Below are 22,191 nucleotides of genomic sequence, written 5' to 3'. Positions count from 1 at the left end.
GCAGAAAATCATAAATGCAAAGAGTTCTGCAGATGCGCCAAATCCAAAGCAACATACATGAAATGCTGGAGGAACTCAGCAGGCCAGGCAGCATCCATGGAAATAAACAACAGTCAACATTTTGGGCTGAGACCCTTCTTCAGGACTAAAGAAGGGTCTCGGCCTGAAGCGTTGACTGTTCGTTCATTTCATGATGTTATGATGGTGGTTTATTTACTTTGTAATTTATGCAGTTAACCTTCTGCCTCTTTCCTCCTCGAATCCCACTATATCCAGTCCCATTCGACATCAATAAAGGGTGGTGCGGAAAATAATCACAAAGATGTTGCTGGAACTGGAGAGCTAAATTATGAGGAGAGACTGGATAGGTTGGGTCTGTTTTCCCTGAAGCATTGGAGGCTGAGGTGTAGCATTAAATAGGTTTATATGAGTGGCTTAAATAAGGTGAACAGTCAGTCTTTTTCCTAGGGTGGTGGATTCTGTAACTAAAGGGCAAAGATTTAAGGTGAAAGGGGAAAGATTTAAAGGAGACCTCATGGGCATGATTTTCCATGAGGGTTGTGGGTATATGAGCCATCAGTGGAAGTGGTTTGAAGTGAATACAGTTAGAACATGTAAAAGGCATTTAGACAGATTCGTGGATTTGGACATTTAGCGGGATATGGACCAAATTCAGGCAAATGGGACTAGTTGAGGATGGCATTTTGGTCAGCATGGGTAAGTTAGGCTGAAGGGCATGCTTTTATGCTGTATAACTCTATTTCTCCATGAGCGTCTCTCTTTCCTGTCTTTCATACTCGCTCTCCTCATTATTCTTGCTAGTAGATCACAAAGATGTTGGTCAAGGCTAAAGTTAACCCCAACCTGAGCAAGGACTCGGCCCACTGCAATTTACCTAACAGCGTAACAGGTCTACAGTGGATTCAGTCTCAGCAGCTCTTCACTTAGCATTGGAGTACTTAGACAACTGCAAAACATACTTCAGGGTGCTGTTTATTGATTACAGTTCAGCATTGTCCCCTCAACTCTAATCAACAAGCTTCGAAACCTGGATCAACAGATCCAGTTAATCTGCAGCTGGACCCTTGGCATACTCATCAGGAAACTGCATTCGGTGCAGCTCGATAATAACATTTCTGCCTTGCTGACAATCAACACAAGTGCATTTCCATGACTGTGTGGCTAGTTCAAAAACCACATGTACAAACGTTTGTACATTTGGCAATGACACCACTGTTGTTGGCAGAATCTCATTCAGCTACAAGGAGGCGTACAGGAGCAAGATAGACTGGCTGATTGATGAGCATTGCAACAACAACAACCTCAAACTCAATGTCAGCAAGGCCAAGGAATTGAGTATGAACTTCAGGGAGAGGAAGTTGGGAAACATGCACCAGCCCTCATGGAGTCATTCCTGGAAATGATGAGCAGTTTCAGACTCCTTAGATAGATCTCTGAGGATCTGTTCTGGGCCTAACACATTGATGCAATCACGAAAAAGGGGCACGAGCAGCCATAGTTTGTTAGGAGTATGTGAAGATTTGGTATATATGCAAAGACCTGCAAATTTCTATGCTTGTATGATGGAGACTCCAGTATAGAATCGCAAGAGGCTACTGAGGGACTTTACCAGCTCCATCACATGTACAACCCACCCCACTATCAAGGACATCCTCAAGATGTGGCATCTCTATAAGGCAGCATCCATCAATAAAGAGCCTCACCATCCATTACATATCTTCTTGTTATTACCATCGCAGAAGAGCATGACGACCCTCAGTCAGCATTTTAGGAACAACTTCTTCCCCTCTGCTGTTAGATTTCTAAACAGTTCATGAGCCCATCTACTCTGCCTCATTATTCCTCTTCTGGACTATTCATTTATTTTTATAACTTCCAGTAATATTTATGTCTTCACTGTAATGCTGCCACAAGACAACAAATGTCATGGTATATGTCAGTGATAATAAAGCCAATTCTGATTCTGATCTGCAATAATGAGCATGTTGGAAGTAAGGTTCCTTTGCCCTAAATGACTGGGGAAAGAAATTAGTTCTTGGTTTGGCAGGCAGTTGGAGGCAGCTGGCCTATAAATAACAATTTTTTGCACAGCTATCTTCTGAAAATTATTGTACACATTTTAGAGAAACTCCTCATTCTAAACATCACATAGCAAGTGCTCTGGTAACTGTACTAAGATATATTTGCTGGTGGAAAGAAAACTAAATCTCTATAGGGAAAGTCTATAAACATAGTAATATTTTAAAACAATATGAGCAGGTTTATTAAAAGTGGAAGTTGCAATCAGGGCATAGAAGATGGTTATAAATCTCTCTGTGGTGACATCTGAACAGCTTGATTAGATGACTGGTTTTGATCACTGTTCTATACTCTCTATATAGAAAAATCAAGCAATTGAAAATGTCATCCTGAAGAAAGATTTAGTTAATGTGCTTCATCGGTGAATATATTACTTTAGTTAATCAGCCCCTGTTGGTCACGACATATCTGGCACTTAATTATGTAGAAATTTCTAGATATTTTTGTATTGAAGAGGTGAAAGATGAAGGAGTTTTAGTATTTGTAATGTGAGATGCTCCATTGGTTGGGGTTGACCATGGATGTTATGGCCTAGCTGTCATACGCAAGCCCTGGCAGTATGATATGGAGGGCAAGCTGTTGCCTAGGCAGCAGTCTCCCCCTCTCCAGGCAGCTGATGAATCCAAAGGAATAGCAGAAACGGATACAGTTTGGCACCAGTGGTGTCCATTGAACTGCCTTAGGGATTCTAGCTCCAGATATTTCCTCGGGGTTTACTCCCAAATTCTTCCGCATGAGTGTACATAGCCGCAAAGCAATGGAGGTTTGAGATCAGAGTTTCCTCCTCCTAGATGAGCTGTCAGCCACGGCTGATGAGCCACATCTGCCTGAAATCTGTAATGTATATTGAATATAACTATTAACTTTTCATTTTGAAGCAACTTTACCCAGAAAGAAAAAATAAAATTGCAAGAAGGTAATTACTAACTGGGTGAAGGAATTGACACTTGCTTAAAAACGTTTGTAGAATACAAGGGTTGATAGCTGATAGGATCGTAAGATGGGTGGATGTTCCTAAAGGGTATCATAAAAAGAAGAGTTGATAATAATTTATCTCTTTCTGAACCCTCCTCATGACTGTCTTAAATAGGCAAGGCATAATCCTGAAGCAGTGTCACCTAATCTTCCAGATATTCTTACTGAGAAAATACATATTTTTGATGAGATCATCTTTCATTGTTCTACTGGAAAGTACATGTCCAGTTTATTTAGTGCATTGAGTTTGGATTTGTTTTTGAAAGATATCAAATTGCAAAAGTGAGATTGTGATACTGCAGTAGTACAGAGCCTCTTGAGTCTGGATTCCTTTATGAACAGTATATTTTCAGGAAGGATGCTCGTACACTGCAGTGCCAGTTCACTGGCTTTCAAAGGTTAAATGATAGTGCAGTTTGAATAAACTAAGTTTTATAGTCCCTTGAGTTACAAGATTGTCGGGTGATTTAATTGAGGAGTTTAAAATGAAATAAAAGGTTATGATAGGGTATCATAAATAAAGTATTAGCTATGATGGAGTATCTAGAACAATGGTCATTCTCTTAAAATTAGAGCTCAGCTGCTTAGGATTCATATCAGGAAGTCTGTTTTCAAATAAAGGGAGGTAATCTGGAATTTTATTTCCTTAAGGCTTCTCAGAATCTCAGAGTCAGATTTATTGTCAGTTAGATGATGTGAAGTTTGTTGTTTTGCAGCAGCAGTACAGTGCAAAATCGTAAGATTACTATAGCTGACAAAAATAAATTATACTAAAAGAAAGGAATAATGACATTTCTTTGCATGCTGGGTCAGTTGAAGTGGTCAGGTTAAAGCTAATACATTTTTCTTTAGTAAATCTATTAGGCAAAATGGAGAAAAAGGAGAGAAAAAGAAACATTGGGAGTTTTATTGCAGATTAATATTGGTATTGGTTCATTAATTTTCATCTACCAACGTACAGTGAAAATGTCTTGCTTACTGTTCGCACAGATCAAATCATTACATAGTGCATTGAGCTAGAATAAGGTAAGACAGTAAACATGGAGAATAAAGTGCAAATGCTACTGGAAGAAGTGCAGTGCAGGTAACTGATGAAGGGCAAGATCATAATGAGGCAGATTTTGAGGAGGAAGAGTCCATTTTATCGTTCAAGATGTCCAGTGAAGAGTCTGTAACAGTGGGATAGAAGCTGTCCTTGAGCCTGCTGTTATGTGCTTCCAGACTTTTGGGAGAGGGAAGAAGAGCAAATGTAAGGGATGGATAGGAGTCTGATTATGCTGGCTACTTTACTGAGGTAGTGCGAAGTATAGACAGAGTCCATAAAGGGAAGACTGGTTCATGGGATGTGCTCAGCGGTGTTAACAACTCTTTAGCTTCTTGCAGTGTAATTAGTCATATGTGGAACAGACCTAAATGGTTGTCTGCTGTTCTTCTGTTCAATCCCTGCTTTCCTTATGATATTGAAATTTAGACTTCCAGAAATACAAATTTGTAGCATTGACCTCTGCCTCTGAAATAGTTTTTCTTTGACTCCAGCAAAACTCACTTAGAATACAGTACATATTACAATACTGTGCTGTGCATTTCATGGATAAATTTCTTCCAATGTGAATTCCTTCATAGTTATTCTTTAATTGTTAGTAACTACACTTGCTGCACTGCCCTCCACCCCAATCTCTGAATTCTGCAGTACAAAATTCAGATCCTTTGCTGTCATACCTGGGCACTGGTGTGTCTTTGCAGTTGCAGAACGTATGCAGAATTGGGGTCTGTGGTTGGTGGGGGTTATTCTGAGTGTAGGTGGCAGCAAGTAGAGGTGTGAGGGGTTGTATGTGGCAGAGTTGAGAATGTTGGCACTGAGTGGGGGTCACAGTCACATTAAAAACGCCATGATGTCAGTTATTGTGAAGAGTTGAGTTGTTACCAGTTCTGCCATTTTGGATCTCGATAATCTGCTTTGATCATGCATTATCAAAGAGCACTCAACATGACTGTTACTTTCAAGGTATTTGGTGATTGATTTTCACTATCTCTTTCTGTACTTCCAGAAGTGGTTGATACTTCGTAGAACTATTGAAATTTGAAGTCCACATGTCAAATCCATTTGGACTTTGTTTTGACTTTTAGGGCTTCTCTACAAATTACATGTTCACCATGTACGTATGCTTGTAAAGTTCCCCTACCCACTGGGAGAGCGAGTAAGGGGCATACAGAGCAGGATAGCTTGCTAGAAGAAGATGGGAGAGAAAGGACTGGGTGTGAAGAAGAGTTCTCATCAAGTATTCACATTCTTCCAGGATTTGATTTTGGATATCTGGTATCTTTTTCCCCCAGAGTTGAAATGTATAATACTAAAGATGCAAAGATTCAGAATACATTTATTATCAAAGTACGTATGTAATGATTTGTCTTCCCACAGACAGCCAAGGAGTAAAGAAACATAATTGAACCCACTCAAAAAAAAGCATCAAACACCCAACGCACAAACAAAAATCAAATCGAGCAAACGCAAAAAGCCAGCAAAAAAACAGAGAATATAAAACCTCAAATCACAAAGTCATTGAAGCAGTCTAGGGAGGTTCAATTTAGTTCATTTTAGTTCAACTTAGTGCTATGTCCACCCAGATCAAAATCACACAACGTAGCAATAAAAAGTAGTAACCAGAAATCAGAAGCACATCATGGGTTACAGAGTACAATCCATAAACCGTGCCAATTAAACCTTGCCCAAGGCTCAAGACTCTGGTATCATCCTCTGGCAGCATCGAGTGAGACACAGATAGTAGCAGAGAAGAGGAAGAAGTGAAAGAAGTAGGTTTGTGAACTGTCTAAAGGACATTGCATTTGGTCGCATTGTTTGCCAGCACTATCTTCTTATGTCAGCATTTAGAATGATGTTTAATTACTCGTTTAATTAGTTTGGCACAACAACATGGACTAAAGGACCTGTCCTTGTGCTGTACTGTATTATGTTCTGATATTCAGGGAACACTTTTCTATCAGAACCTCAGAGAAATGAGATGTCTGAGACATCTGTGTTTCAATAAGGACATTGCCACTGAAATGCGCCAGTTGCTTCAGCTAAGTAAGTTTCCCTTTGAGAAGTTAAGTTTTGTTCCTGTTTATTGTTTCCATCGGCTTTTAGACCAGCTAATGAGTGTGTGATTGCCGAGAGCTTTGTCACCCTATTTATAGCCTTTATCAGAACTAATGTCCTGCAGAGTCTCACACATATCGTCCATTTTAAAAAATGCAATCTGAGATGATGCTGCTTTGTTTTTATCAGTTAGCTCCAGCCATTTTCGAGCTCTGTTTCACTATACCTCTCGGATCATACAAAGAGGTTGGATAAATGTTGGAGGATAATGTAAATGGGCTCTGTATTCAGTACCACTTCCTAGTCAAATATATTTCCAATTTGGGCATCAATTTAATTCCATGAGGTCCCTTAAAGTGCAAACATTTTCCTTAACTGCTTCCTGCTATTTCAGTTTTGGAAACGGCTCCCCTCTATTTTTGTTTTAGTCCGTTGTTTCTGTTAAATTGATGGTCAATTTGCCATTCTCTAGAATAAATATCACTAGTGTTTCAGATCTCGTTAAACTTTGTTTCTGTATATTAATCAATTTCTCCTGCCTGGCCTGCATATTGAGTTTGGCAGCTTTCAGCTCTATTCTGCAGCAGTCTGATTAAAAAGTTCCTTAAATAATAATCGCTGGAGTGTAAAGAGATTCACCATTTCCTTTTGAATTGTAAATTTAATTTCTGTGACAGATCAGAGGTATGCTGCTTCTAATCTTAAAAGACCTCTTTATTTCCTCATGGAATTTTGGTTGCTTGCCAAATGTTAACTGCTAAAATGTGTCCAGTGCTGTCTGGAAACAGCTTGCTGTTTGACAATATGCATTTTGCTGAATTATTACTTCCAAGGGAAGATGAAACATCTTGAGGTGGATAATTTACATGTTAGTAGTGAACTTTAGTTGTACTGTATAGTAAACATAAATAAGTTGTATAGGTTATTTAAACCTTGTTATTCTTTACCCTACTGTTGGCAAATACAAAACAGCGGGAGCACTCTGTGAATATTTATTGCGGGTTTTAACTTCTTGTTATTGACATTAGTCCAAGTGAAGTATCACCAGGGGCAACCTAAGGCATTTGGATTCTTATGAAATGAATTTTGGACTATGAATTGCACTTTCTATTACAACACATGCATCTCCAGATTTTTTTATTTGAATTATATGGCATTGAGGCGACGATTTCCCACTTTAAAAGAGAATACCATGCTCATCTTTTAATGGAATTTAATAAGGGATTATAGTATACTTGTGTACAATATGTAAGTCACACTGTACAACATTGAACTTAATGGTATCCCATATGTACGTATATTGACTTGGTTGCACTAAGTCATTTCTGATGGATGGACTGTATTGTTCACATGCCCAAGACCAATATCCTTAAACAGGCACTTGAATCTAAACTTTAATGGCCTGAGATTACCAGGAGGACAGAACAATTATTTCAGGGATGTTTTTGAAGCCTCCTTGAGAAACTGGTAGAAAGATGCTATCCTCTTCAAAATTATCAATGTAACTGTCACATCAAGCGCACCCTATCCCACCTCTGGCAGTTTGTGGTTCCCCCTCTGATCTCATCAACCACCGTGGAACCCACGGATGTGGAGTGGAAGCAGGTCATCCTCAATCCTGAGCGACTGGCCACGAAGAGAAGTGATGATGTCAGCACTCTGTGTCGGTGTGCCTAGTTGTCAGTCCTTCATAATGTGGAGATATGTTTTTGATGCTCCTCATTTCTTGCAGATATTATTGTGCTTAGAGATCACCAGTGATTCAAAAGCTGCTTGTAAATTGTTCATAAGCTGCAAGGAATGGATGGGGATGTTTTATATTATCAATAATATCCTTGAAGTAGCAGCCACTATTGCAAGAAAAGAAGAAAGTGGCATTGACTTTGCAGTGTTATCACACTGTCATTAATTTAATGCTTCCTTAGAAGTAAAGATGTCCCATGTGCATGAGTAGTATAGAAGTGAAAGGATATTTCAGACCCCAGAGAAGAGCTGCAAATTTGGCATGGCCAGTAACTTAGAGAAATTGAGTTTTTGCATGGAAGAACGAAGAACTGGAAATGTGAAGCAAAACCACAAAATTGTATAACTTGTCATGTGGCATCTGTGGAGAGAGGAAATGAGTTAACACTTCAGGTCAGTGACCTTCAGAACGATTTGTTACGTACCCCGTAACTGGGTCACTTACCAGCAAAGATAGAGCGGTCCGTTGAAGTCTGATGGTAATATTTTTAACAGTATTTATTGATAGAAATACACAGAAATAATATCAATGCAAACACACGGATAATATACGTCGTCAATACTAAATCTAAAAGCGCGGGTATAATAATAATCAATAAGAAATAGCTCTATCGTTGTCTAGGGGATAATGTATTGTCCGATGGAAATATAAAAGTCACTTTAGTTCAGTCAAGCTGTAGGCTGCAGCCTTTGGTTGGAGAGAAAGACGGGTTAAAACTTGCCCATTCCTTTTATGATGTCAATCCTTCGAGAGTTGTTGGGAGTTGATTTCCCCGTTGTTAGCTAAAAACCGTTCTTCCGTGGTAAAGGCCACCGATTCCGGGGCAAATGGAAACGGACACACGTGGCCTTCCACTGGTTTTTGCTATTACGGGATCGCTAGCGTTTCTTCTGGTGCATTTGAGGGGCTGTTCTCACAGACCCTCTTTTTATCCTGACTCACAGGGTCTCAGGTGTCAATCAGGTTGGAATGATGCAATCCCTCCACCAACCTCCTCCTTGGTTCATTGCCTGGGGCTTTGATTGCATCGTCCAGGATGCAATACACGTCCGTCTCCAAGAGACAATAGCCGGTATCAATGGGTCCGCCTTTCGGAGGCCAGGACACATTCCAACCCTTTTGTGGATTCTGCATGTCTTTCTCTCATTTCCTGTGTCTCCTGAACTGACTTAATAGTGATCTTGCGATTCTCACAAAGGAGGGGGCTACCCCGCACCCTTTGGCCCCTCAGAGCTGTGGCACATTCGTAACAGATTGAAATCCATTGACCTGAAAATTTAGCCTTGTTTCCTTTTCCACTGATGCTGCTTGATCTGCTGAGTATTTTCTATTTCTTTTAAAGAATAACTGCAATGTAGTGTTGAAATAATTATCGAACCATCACACCTCTAGATTGTTTGTAGACCACTTGCTGAAAGAAGTTCACATGGTGTAAGAGACAACAAAAAAGATTTTATATAGGCTGTTAAGTGCAAAAAGCTTCAAATTTGATTTGGTTTGTAGGGTTACAACCTCACAGAGCAGGCAACTGAAAAGGCCTAAGAATTCCAGACCTCATGACTCTCTAAATAAGAACAGCATCATGTGATTGCAAGAGACTTGGTCGGTATTGTAGATTTCCGATGCTTTCCTCTTGAAGCGACCAGATGCTGCACATGCTAGAAGAAAGTTCAAACAGCAAAACTTTCAATTATAGACATAAGGCAACATATATAGGTGCTGTTTCATAATCCAAAAAACGAGTCAGTTCTCTCATTAAAAAAGATGTTGGTGCTTTGCTGAGACCTCCACATAAATCATCTGCACTAGACAGTGGAGGCAAGATGTTCACACAGTAACCTGTAGGTTAGAATTTCCATGTCATTGCCACGGAGGTTGCTGAGTTGATGCAGCAAGAGAATCTGTGAACACATCTCCAGAGGGTGGGCCAGTTTGGGCAAATTTTCCAGTGTGGACTTACCATCTAACATAGTGGAGAAAGCAAGGAGGCAACAATTAAATGAAAAACAGTGATTAGATTTAAAGTGATTCCAACTAAATAAAATCAGTCTAAATCAGCAGCCCAATAAGTCCAAGTGCAATCACCCTGGTCTGTAGTCTGGGAAGTTATTTTAAGTAAGTGTCTGTGTTGATGAGGTAATCACAGCAGGGACAGAGTTGAAGATTATGAAGTGATGTCTGATGGTGAATCTATTCCTGATTGTGATAATGAATCAACTGCTTTGAGGGGTACAAAACAGTGGTGACACAAGCCAAGAAAATTCATGTTCTCCAACACGTCAATAAAAAGCCGTAGACCAGCTGAGGAGTTTCAGAATCGGATTTATTGTCACTAATGTACAACGTGAAATTTGTTGTTTTGAGGCAGCAGTATAGTGTAAAGATATAAACATCTATAACTTAGAGAGAGGGAAAAGGAATAACAAGTAGTGTTCCAATCACAAACAAGACAAAACCTAAAGATGCAGAAAATCCAAGGAACACACACAAAATGTTGGAGGAACTCAGCAGGCCAGGCAGCATCTATGGAAAATAGTACAGTTGATATTTGCTGCCTGGCCAGCTGAGTTCCTCCAGCATTTTATGTGTGTGTAGCAAGTAGTGTTTATATTTTCATGGGGCATTCAGAAATCTGATAGCAGAGGGCAAGAAGTTGTTTCTGAATCATTGAGTATAGGTCTTCAGCCCCCTGATGGCAGTAATGAAAAGAAGGCAAGGCCTGGATGGTGAGGATCCTTAATGATGTATGCAACATTGAGGCATTGCCTCTTGAAGATGTCCTTGATATTGGGGAGGCTTGTGCTCAGGATGAAGCTGGCAAAGACTACAACCCTCTGCGACCTCTTGTAATCTTGTGTGTTGGAGCTTCCGTACCAGGCTGTGATGCAGCCAGTCAGAATTTATATCTACAGTATATAAATTTGTAAGGATCTGTGGTGACACCGAATCTCATCAAACTCCTAACGAAGTAGAGCTTCAGGTGTGCTTTCTTTCTTATTACATCAGTGAGCTAGGTCACTGAACTAGATAGATAGATCCTCTAAAGTGTTGATGCTGAGGAGCTTGAAGCTGCTCCACCTTTCCACTGCTGACCCCTCAATGAAGACTTCCGTGTCTTCTCCTGATTTCCCCTTCCTGAAGTCCACAATTAGTTCCTTGTTCTTGTTGAGTGAGGTTGTTGCAACACCACTCACCCAGCCAGTGTATCTCACTAGCAGATGATGCTAATCAGCACCCTGGATCTATCATGAAGGTGAAGCATTTTCAGCCATTTTCAATGAGAAAGTGGTGTGCTTTATGTACTGCATGTAAATAGGTTGACTGTGAAGACGAATCTTAGGGTTCTATACTGCATGCATACTTTGATAATAAATAGTCTTTGAATCTTTGCCTTAATGAATTCCCTGTGCTGCAGAGCTTGACTCATTCCTGTTATGTGACTTTTCAAAGTAGTTGATTCATTGTCAACATAAGGAGTAGATTCATCATCAAGCATAACTTCATTTAAATTTATCACGATATGCATGCGTGATGTAAGCACCACCAGTTGGTGTGCCCGGCAGATAAGTATGCACTCCTTTGTTTTGAAGCTTCTTGCATCCTGTAGATATTTTATCTTGTTGATCAGCTGGCCCATCAGCGAGCGAGTCATTGTAAAACATATTACAGGGTTGTTTTGCAAACTGAGCATGCAGCTTTAAAATTACTTGGTGTATGAAGCCCTTAATCGCACAGCAAAAACCACACAACTGTGGAAGTGGCACAGAGCATATTAATAATTGTCTCGAGAGTGGTTAAAGTACAGTGTTTCCTCAAATGTGCTATTGACATTTGGTATTTGACTTTTTAAATTATAAAAAGGCACAAAGATATGTGGAGCCTAGTGCGAAATAAAGACACTGCAGTGGTCTCGGTTATCCTCCCTGCTCATAATAACCAGAGCAATGACGAATCAGGCTTCCGTCTCAGCTGTTTTTATAAGTGACATTTATCCACAATTTTAATTGGATTTAAGTGTCCATTAAGTCAGCAATAACTTTGAAAACTGAAGAAAGTTACAGAGGAAAATGGAATTGGCACCAAGTTAGTTCAAACAACCAAATTAGCATGCTTGTCATATAATTGAGATGCTTGATGATGTGACTAACCTCTGGCCATGAAATGCATCCTATTTATCTTCATTGATCCAAATAAATTGTTAATATAATTTGTTATGCAATAGCTGGTCTTCTGGTACTTAAGAACCCTTCTGAATTCATCTTTTTGTGAATGAAAATGAAAAGAGCAGGCTTGGGGTCAGAAGCAGAATTCAACAGGAAGGAAGCAATATCAAACGAATGAGCTGTTTGTGATGAATGCCAACATTTAGAAATGGCAATACATTACCATGGTGACACTGATAGATATACAAGCAAGGTAAGATTTCAGCATGATTGTGACTGAGATTTTAGATGCTAAACTATGTTTCATTTCAGAACTGAGTTATGTTTGGGCTCTAGCTAACATTTTTGCTTGCACTCTCAAATGAATTGTTATCACTTTGAGGTGTTTTGCCAATATGAACACAATCAATTTACTATAACAGGTACCAAAAATGTTCTTTGTACAGAAAAAAACCTGCTTGAATGTAATACATAAGCTGACTTGTCAACTTTAGAAGCTAGTTGAAAGATGGGAATACTGAGCAATCTTCTTCATTCCACTTGAAAACCGTGAGTGCTCTTTACCTTTCATAAAGTCACTAAACTGTCTTTTATTCTCAGAGTCTGTTGCTATTAATTTTTAATGGCCTGCATTTTCAACCTTTTCCTTTTAACCAATTTCTTTTTATAGCTTATTTAAACCAGCACCACTTTCATGGAGGAAAAGGTGAAATTTTAAGGGAAAAAAGATGATTCAGATTTTTGTCTCAGTTTGTCCCAGATGGTGTGTATTTTAGAAGGTTTCTGAAAATCATTTATCTTTTTCTGCCAGCTAATTCTGGTTGGACAGCATTTCAAAGAGGTTTTGTTCTATTATATTTACAGTGTAGTCAGTTCTTTCCCTTTCAGGCATTTGAACTTTCCCATCAGTTTTGCACTGTTCATGTGATAATTTTGATCACCTTCTCTATTGCAATTGCAGTTTTTAATGTAGAATTTGGGGTAATAGTATATTATCTGGATTATGTTTCCTGAGAGTGTTACAAATATAGTTATCTAAAATGTCCGTGTGAATCGAAATAAACAATATGTAAATACAGATACTTAGAAAAGAGGATGTTGCAATGAGCTTCACCCCAAACAGTGATTTAGGATGAGGTTTTCATCTTATGAAAATGTTAAGTACCATCTAACCATTCTGTTCCAATCCCTTTATCCTTAATTTCTTTAGCTATCTGGCTAACTTATTAAATCTGGACTGTATCTCTGTTATAAACACTATTGCATTTACCTAGGCTTTCAGCAAGCTCACAGCCTGCTGAGGATTAAAAAAAATTCCTTTTATTTGTCCTTAACATTTTGCATTTAATTTTACTTCTTTATCCCTTATTGGAGGGCCTTTATTCTGTAGAAATTGTCTGTTTTTATCCACTGTGCCTACTCTTTCAGAATTTTAATATCTGAAGCAATTTCTTCATATTTTTTTCCTAGCAAGATCAGCTAGATTTTTAAGTTCTTATTTGTGTTTCCCTAGAGCTAGCAGAATTAAGGTCACTCACTATTGGGCACTTCCAGTCATCTCAGTGGTCTTTCTTAAATTTGGAGGTTAAACTGTACAGTATATGCCAGTATATACAGTAGATGTCATCCATTACATCTTGACTTTCATGATCAGTGGCACATCCTTTGAACTCAACATTGAATTAGCTTTTGTTTTATAGATCTTTATTCACATAAATTACTATTCAAGATCCTGTGGACCTGGAAAGAATGAAGGTCTTGGCTTTCTTTAGTTTCCTTCGATGTCTCACCCGAGGTTCCATGTCACCCTTCCCATTCCTAACACAGCATCGTAAGGAACCACTCCCTTCACACCTTGTCGCCTCCTAAATTTCTGTGCTTGTCCTGCAGCAGGGGAGTAAGCAGAGAAAAGGCTGTAGGCTGCTGGCAGTGTTCAAGGCTAGTCTTGTTGCCTTGGGCCTTGTACAATAAAATGTTGCAATAAGGGCTGCTTGCACAAAGGATGTTAGCCTGTTGTGTATCACCAATTTTCTGTGCCTTTGCTGCCATGGAGCAACTTCTGGCCTATAAATTTTGACAATGCATTCAGAGTTCTTCAGTTTAGTGTCCATGGCAAGTTGAATAAGGGAGAAGCTTGGAGACTTATTATTGTAATGCTGATAAACAGGGTGAGCATACTTCTGTCTTCCACTTTGGACGCATTATCAGACCCACTGTGGATAAAGCTCTGCACAGAACAACACTTGTACCAAAGTAATGAAATTCCTTCGCAGTTTTACTTTGTAAGCAAGAAATAAATTATAACTTTTATTCCATCTTTGCAAACTTAATTAAATCTTGCAAATTATTTTTTTATGTTATGCCTGTAGTGTATAAGTACAAGATGAAAATGTAAGTTAAACTTTTTAAGGTTATTATTTCCAAAGAGGAATATGACACTGTAGCTATATGGCAAGCTTTTGTAATCACTCTGTTAAATTCTTGAGATAAAGACCATGAACGCATCAAGTGCTTGCTAAATTAGGATGTGCTCTTAAAACATCCTCCATGTAGTGGATGTTGGAATAGAAGTTGAAAAACAGTTGCAGCTACTGAAGCATTTGTGGAAGAGTTTTGTTCTTTTTAATTCAGTTATTTTTTTAAAAAAATGAGAGTTCTTAACTCCACTGATGAAGGCAAAGAGGAGCAACTTGAAGAGGTTGAAAATATTTTAAGATATGTTCTATTAGATTTTAATAATTATTCAAGGAAAAGAAAACTAAAATGTTTTGTTTGTTTTCCTCAGGCACTTAGTAGACCTATTGTGAAAGACAGGAGTATTGAATTTGCCCAGAAATGTAGTGACCAGATAAGTGATGTAAGTAACTAACATTGAAGCACTGTCTTGAGTTAGTACACAGAATTAACATTGTTAATTAGACATGATATTAGTCTTAACCTCGAGCATCCGACTTCCACTTTGTATAACAAAAGCCAAGATGGTTATTGAAATGGTTTCACATTATTTAGATAACTTTTAATATTCTGTATAAAATTTTCAATCTTAGATTTTATTAATAGTAAATGTAACAAGTGGAATAATTTGCAAGGTGAATGGAATCGTGCATCTGTTAAAATAGATCTCTGTAAAGGCTGTGAGTGACTTCGGAGATTCTATTGACATATTTCTTTTTAGATTAAATACAAAGAACACTACATAAAGTCAAAAGGAAAGTATACATTTGTGCCAGATACACCTCATCAACAATGTATGAAAAATGCAAATATTCTTATGTCAGAGGTAAGCCATGTGATATTTCATTATAAATTAATGCAAGATAATGACATGTATGTTTAAATTGCTGGTACTTAAGGTAACTTAATAGATTTACGCTGGATTAAGGAAAACACATGCATGATATGGGATTCCAGTATGTGATACCTTCTAATGGTGATCCTGTTACAGTTTGTGGGCAGTGAGAAGGAGCTAATTTGCGTGAGATTGACCAGTCTCACTACAGAAGCATATGACAGTGGCACCTACCTATCATATATCCATGGAAATTTGACTTTTGATCCAGAGGAATTTGGATTAACAATCTGTGTTTCTGGCTATTGAGAAAAGTGGCCAATCTGCCCACTGGCTTGACGGTCTAGTTGGAAAAGTGATTCACAAGCAACCCTTAAACATCGAACTTGCTGTTCAAACCCTGAAATGGTTCACCTACATGTGGAGTATTTAAGAATGCTTCCTTTGGGTTAAAGACTTAAAAATTAGCTTTGTCACAGAATTGAACCTCGATTACTGGTGCTGTAAAGCATTATGCTAACTGCTATGTTGCCATGCTGTGGAAATATAATTTCCAAATAACACTTGAAATATGTATGGATGTAAAATCATTTTTGAAAAAGGATGATAAGCTGGAAAAGCAAAAATCATTTTCAAAAAATACAAACTTTGATAAAATTAATAATTTTGATGAAAAAAGCATTGTTTCTGCTCTAATGAAATTATTCGGTTTCTGTCGTATGAGAGAATTCCATGAAAATAAATTCATTCACTCAAAATTTCTGAAAACAGTTTTCTAGAAATAATTCTGTTTGTTAATTTCCCTCTGATTCTTTACATTTGGGTTGATCGGTATTAAACTTTGTTTTCAGTTGCACAACAGTCTGTTTTGTACTTGCAGACCAAATACAAGGAACGTGTGAAAAAGGAAAGTTCTAAGTGTTTGTATGCTCAGATGCCCGCCACTATCGAAACTGTATTTGCTAAAGAAGTTTCTCAGGTTCAGAGTAAGGTACGATGATAATAGTCCCTTGCGAAGTACTCATTTTATCTTTTAAAAAAATCTTAATTCAACGTCACGAGAAGTGGAGATGTACTAATACTAATGTCTAAACCATCATCAGAATCGTAAAACAAATCCTTTATATCTATGGTTGCTCTCACCATTGTAATTCAAAATACTTGCTAGAAACGTTGGCCTCATTCATGATTATCAGCTGCTTGTTTCAGCCACTGTGCATTGTAATTGATTAATGACACTGAATATGGATGTTGAATATAATTGTTGGTCAGTATTTTGGTGTGCTTTAAGCAACAATAGCCAAAGGAAAAATCCTTCTTATTTCTGATTGAAATACAGGTTGTGCATACCCATTTTGTGTTATCTAAACCTAAATTGTCTTGCATCATTTTGGAAATCGTAACGTAACAGAAATATGTTCCAATTGCCTTAAGGAAATGTGCCTTCACAATAGATTCAGCATGAGGAGGACACACAAAACGTTGGAGGAACTCAGCAGGTCAGGGGAATTAAATAGTCAATGTTTCAGGCCAAGACCCTTCATCAGGACTAGAACTGAAGGGGCAGAAGTCAGAATAAGAAGATAGGGGAAGGGAAGGAGTCCAAGCTGGCAGGTGATAGGTGAGAGTGGATGAGTGGGTCAGGCAGGGTGGACTAAAAAGCTAAGAGGTGATAGGTGGAAGAGGTAAAGGGCTAAAGAAGAAGGAATTTGATAGGAGAGGACTCTGGACCACGGACGAAAGGGAAGGAGGAGAACCAGAGGGAAGAGAGTGGCAGGTGAGGACCAGAGAAGGGAGAGCGGGTAACCGGAATGGGGAATGGGAAAAGAAAAGGAAGGAAGGGGAAGAAATTGTCAGAAGTAGAGAAATCAATGTTCATGCAATTAGGTTGGAGGCTATTTAGTCAGAATATGAGGTGTTGCTCCTCTACCCTGAGAGTGGCCTCATTGTAGCACAAGCGGAGGTCATGGATAGACATGTCAGAATGGAAATTTGCAGGTGAATTGAAATCGGTAGCCACTTGCCATCCTTATGGCATTGTATACAGAAAGCACCATTGTGCAAACTGTTTCTAGTACTTTATGGGTTAAAATTCCCGAGAGTAACAATAATTGGGGTGAGATAATAGAAAGAAAAAGAAAAAACATTAGAAATACTTGGTAACTTTGCAATACATCTGCAGAGAGAAACAAGGACTTAACCAAAATTTTCCTGATATATTCTTGAAGAATAGATTTAAACTTTTTCTTGGTGGTTGAGTAGGAACTGGTGCCCAAAATAAATGAAATTAGTGAAAACTGTTAAAAAATCATCATTGTGATTTTCACATTGTATCATTCATAAAAATTTTACCGGCGTTTTTCTGGGAAAAGAAACATTTGTTAGGTTAATTTGATTGGCTGGTAGAGAATAGGAGAAACACACACAAAATGCTGGTGGAACACAGCAGGTCAGGCAGCATCTATAAGGAGAAGCGCTGTCGACGTTTCGGGCCGAGACCCTTTGTCAGGACTAACTGAAAGGAAAGATAGTAAGAGATGCTTACTATACATGAACATAGACTGGACAAGCCAAATAGCATCCCCACATGGTGTAAGGGAATAAGAATTGCAGTAACATCTCCATGTACAGCATGGAGTAAATGTACAGCAATGCAGTAACTGAGTTGGGGTGGGGAGGGGGGGAATATGGGGGGGGGGATGTAGGAGCAAAAATTCAAAATTGAAGGTGCGTTCGAAGACCCAAGTTTATAAACTCTCACTAAGACATGGTACTGCTGTGAGGTCATGGGTTCTGTCAATTTGGGAGGGTTGTTTTCTGCAGTTTGACAAGCCAAAGATAAATATTAAACAGTGAAGAATCTAAGATTGGAACACTGTAGAAAACCTTCAAGTTACAATATTCAAAAGGCAGAAGAAAAACTTAATTTTTCTACATTTCAAAATTAAGATTTATGTGATAGGTAAACATTCAGATAAGAGGAATGTAGAGGAAATCCTCACATCAGGTTATTTCAGGAGCTGCTTTTTAACAAATGTTCGTATAATAATAACATGCCCTTTACCTATTTAATATATTTTGTTTTGCAATCTGTTGAAAATGTGAGCTGGAAGTGATGCATCTTGGATCTTAACAAACAGGGCATATGCCTTTGCATCAAAGCATTATATTACAGGTACCAGAAATGTAAAAGATAAACAGGAAAATGCAGGAAATACAGTACCAAGCAGCTCAAGCAGCACTGGCAGTGAGACAAAGTTAATATTTCAGACACAGGACATGGGAAAGTACAGCACAGGGTCAGGCCCAAAAGCCTACCACGTCAGCACCAATCATGATGCCAATCTAACTACCGTAGATTCCGTACTACAGAGCGCACCTGATTAAAAGCCGCAGGCTCTAATTTTAGAAAGAAAATCAATTTTGTACTTGTACAAGCCGCACCGGATTTTAAGCCGCAGGTGTCCCACGTTGTAATATGAGATATTTACACAGAAAGATATTACACGTGAGGATTTTTTAACTTTTAATTAAATCCGTATGGTAACATAAACAAATACATATTGCAAATGCTTTTTTTCGAACCGTGCCTGTAACACGGCTACTTTTTTATATATACATACATACATACTTTTTAAATATACATACATATCGGTAACACACAAATTACGTTGCGTATACTTTTTTACTGAACAGTGCACGAACAACATTCCAATATCTCCTAACGACTGGTAAAAAAATATATACTGCAGCCTACCAGGAAAAGTTATTGATCGCCTTTAACTTAAAAGCAGCATTCTCGCGCGGGTCTAATGCGCTCGCCCCCCTCCTTTCCGTTGATCGCAAACCAGTATTTCCCCACAAGACGCGGCGAAACCGGATGTGATGTCATAGCATCCCGGGATGTAGTACAGAAAACAAATATTCTTAAAACATTTCTAACTTTAACTAGAAAATACTAACAAATGAATTACTAAGCGAAAATATTATAAACTAAATAACTGCCATAAAGGCAGCACAATGCTTTTCTTCGAGTGTTTTCCATGTTGATGAGGGTGAGTACAAATGACTGATTTACAATAATTTAATTGTGAAAGTGCGCTTGATTTATCGTACAATTTCATTGGACCTCTGTGAACTACTCATCAATTTTATTGGTCTACTGTTACGAGGCAAAATGTTTTTGGCGGCATGAAAAAAAACCATGCATTAGCCACACCGTAGTAAAGGCCGCAGTGTTCAAAGCTGTTCAAAGCGTGGGAAAAAAGTAGCGGCTTATAATCTGGCATCTACGGTACTCCTATTTTCCTGCACGTGGGCCTTGCCAGTTAATGGGTCTATCCAAATGCTGTTATTGTCTCTGCATCTAGTATCTTCCCTGCCAGCAGTCCCAGCCATTTATTGTAAACTTTCTTCTGAAAATGTAACACCTCACACTTGTCTAGATTAATCTCCAGCCACCATTTCTCTGATGATATTTCCATCCAAACTGTACCCTGCTTATCCTTTAACAATTTTCCCACAACTTCTTCAGCTTTCACGTTGTCTGCAAACTTGCTAGTCAGATCACCTACATTTTGATCCAGATCATTTATATAGATCACAAATAATTAGGTGTCAGCACTGATTCTTGTGAAACTCCATAGGTTATAGAGGTCCACTACTACCCTCTGTCTTCTACAGCCAAGACAGATTGTAACCAACTTTAGTCTTTTGGATCAGCCTCCCATGAGGGACCTTGTCAAATGTTTATTTTGAAATCCATGTAGACAACATTCACTGCTCTACTCTTGTCAGTCATCTTTGTTACTCCCTCAAAGCATTCACTTGAATTTGTGAAACAGGACCTCCCCCACACAAAGCTATGCTGATATTACTTAATAAGTTCATGTGTTTTTTTCAAAATGGGAGTATATCCTGTCCTTAAGAGTTTTATCTAATAATTTCCCTACTACTGATGTAAAGCTCACCAGCTGGTAGTTCCTGATTTGTCCTTACTACCCTACTTAAATAAATTAACAAAATCGGTTATTCTCCAGTCTTCTGACACTGCACCTCTGGCTAAAGAAGATACAAAGTTCTCAGCCAAGATTCCTCTACTTGCCAAGGACATGACATGAACCCTTTTAATCCTGCTAGTTTCTTGTGTACTTTTTTTCCTGCTTCCAAAATGGTCCTTCAGTCTTAGCTTCTGATATCTTACATTTGCTCTCCTTTTTGTTTTGAGTAAACCTTGTCATCCAAGGTTCCCAAACCGTGTTATCCTTGTGCTTCACCCGCACAAGAGCAGATTGGCTCTGAACTCTAATGAACTGTCGTAGGTAGGTTGACCTAAAGTAGCTGATTCCAATCTACCCTTTCCATTTCCTGCCTGATGCTGTTGTAATTAGCTTTCTGCAATTTTGCACTTTCACCATGGATCTGTCTTACTTTATGCATAATATCTCAAAGTTTTTGGAATTATGATCACTGTTCCCAAGATGCTTGCCAATTCAAACTTCAGCTAGCTAGGCTCATTTCCCAGTACAAGGTCTAGTATGATGTATTTAATGTTCATGTTAGTTAAGTTAGCCCTGCCTGTTCTTACTATTAGACTTGCATGTCCTGATCTTCACTTTCTCAGTCTCTCCAGCTGTTGACCTATGATGTATCTGCAACTTGGTTGCATGCTGAATGTGATCTTAAAATACATGAAATGGAAATAAATGATTTTAATGCAATCATGATTGCTGTGTTATAAATATCTAAAATGTTAATATAGTCTTTATTTTTCATTTTATTAGAAGCAATATAAGCAAAAATATGATGCAGAGAAGGGAAAATCAGATTATTCCAATATGAAGGTGCTGCCAGATGTTAAACATGCAATGGAAGTCCATAAACGTCAAAGTGATGTAAGTTATATGTCTGTTTTTATCGCTGTTAAGGAATGTTCATATGTTTCTCCAGCATTATTTCATCATAAACAGGAGTAGTTCCAGTTTCTTAGTTACAAAAATTAGAAGTTATATCTGAAGATACAGGAGACTGCAGATGCTGAAATCTGGAACAAAATTAACCGCTGGATGAGCTCAATGGGCCAAGCTGCATTTGTAGTGACCAAGTGATGATTGACATTGAGGCTGTGTCATTGCATCTGTACCTTGTTGCATGTTTCCTTGCACACTTGTTTTATAGAAAAGTTGCACACAATCTGTTTTGGATGATGAAATTGGTTATGGGAAGAACGTTGGTTAAGCTGGTGGTATATTTTTGTGCTTAATTGTTAGAAGAAGTTCATTATATGTGCTGTACTTGTGAAATACTTCAATAGCAATCTATCTCTGAAATGAACTTTTATGAGAATTCATAGTACTGAATTTCAGACAAAGTAAATTGTGCTATTCATAAGATAGCACATGTTACACTGTTGATCAAAGGTGAATTTCTAGGGAGGAATCTTCAGCACCATTCAGAACTTTCAGAATAGTTGGTGTTCAATTTTTAATATCCCATCCAAGGAAAGAAATAATTTCCTTGGCAATGTTTCAAAGGCTGTAAGTGGAATTATATTAGTTGGTGCATGTTTAACATAAATCTTGTTGGATGTGTGACAGTGAATTCACCACCTTCATGTGGTTGGATTCCTGGAGCAGTTCACTGCTCATCATGTTCCACTCAGCAAAGGTGGATTTTTCATATGCATGGTTTTCGGAAAGAATGCTGCACACCCAAATTTTTAGGCCAATTTTAACTGAAAGCATCTCACATCTAATGAATTAATTTTGCTATAATGTAATTGGCCATTTTGTGCATTGGAACTTCTCATAATGGCGATGAGGTT

At 38.4% G+C, this 22,191-nt stretch overlaps 1 protein-coding gene across 6 annotated transcripts in view; it reads left to right on the top strand.

The window, feature by feature from the left end:
- Positions 1-22,191, top strand: part of nebl (nebulette) — a 313,389-nt gene that overhangs the window by 201,207 nt on the left and 89,991 nt on the right. For 2 of the 6 annotated variants that reach the window (XM_073054630.1, XM_073054627.1), the window contains exons 1-5: positions 14,637-14,777; positions 14,865-14,936; positions 15,255-15,359; positions 16,249-16,359; positions 21,152-21,262. The exons of 2 other annotated variants lie outside the window; for them this stretch is intronic. In XM_073054630.1, the coding sequence (XP_072910731.1) occupies positions 14,727-14,777; positions 14,865-14,936; positions 15,255-15,359; positions 16,249-16,359; positions 21,152-21,262 (450 nt within the window). In that variant the 5' untranslated portion in view covers positions 14,637-14,726. Of the gene's footprint in view, positions 1-11,322; positions 12,333-12,501; positions 12,629-14,636; positions 14,778-14,864; positions 14,937-15,254; positions 15,360-16,248; positions 16,360-21,151; positions 21,263-22,191 lie in introns of those variants that run through there. 2 more of the 6 variants (XM_073054629.1, XM_073054628.1) reach the window with 2 other exon arrangements.

The sequence above is a fragment of the Hemitrygon akajei genome, chromosome 8, assembly GCF_048418815.1.
Source record: "Hemitrygon akajei chromosome 8, sHemAka1.3, whole genome shotgun sequence".
Classification (NCBI taxonomy): Eukaryota; Metazoa; Chordata; class Chondrichthyes; order Myliobatiformes; family Dasyatidae; genus Hemitrygon; species Hemitrygon akajei.
Note: the sequence above shows the minus strand (reverse complement) of the source record. Positions and strands in the feature narration are given on the sequence as shown.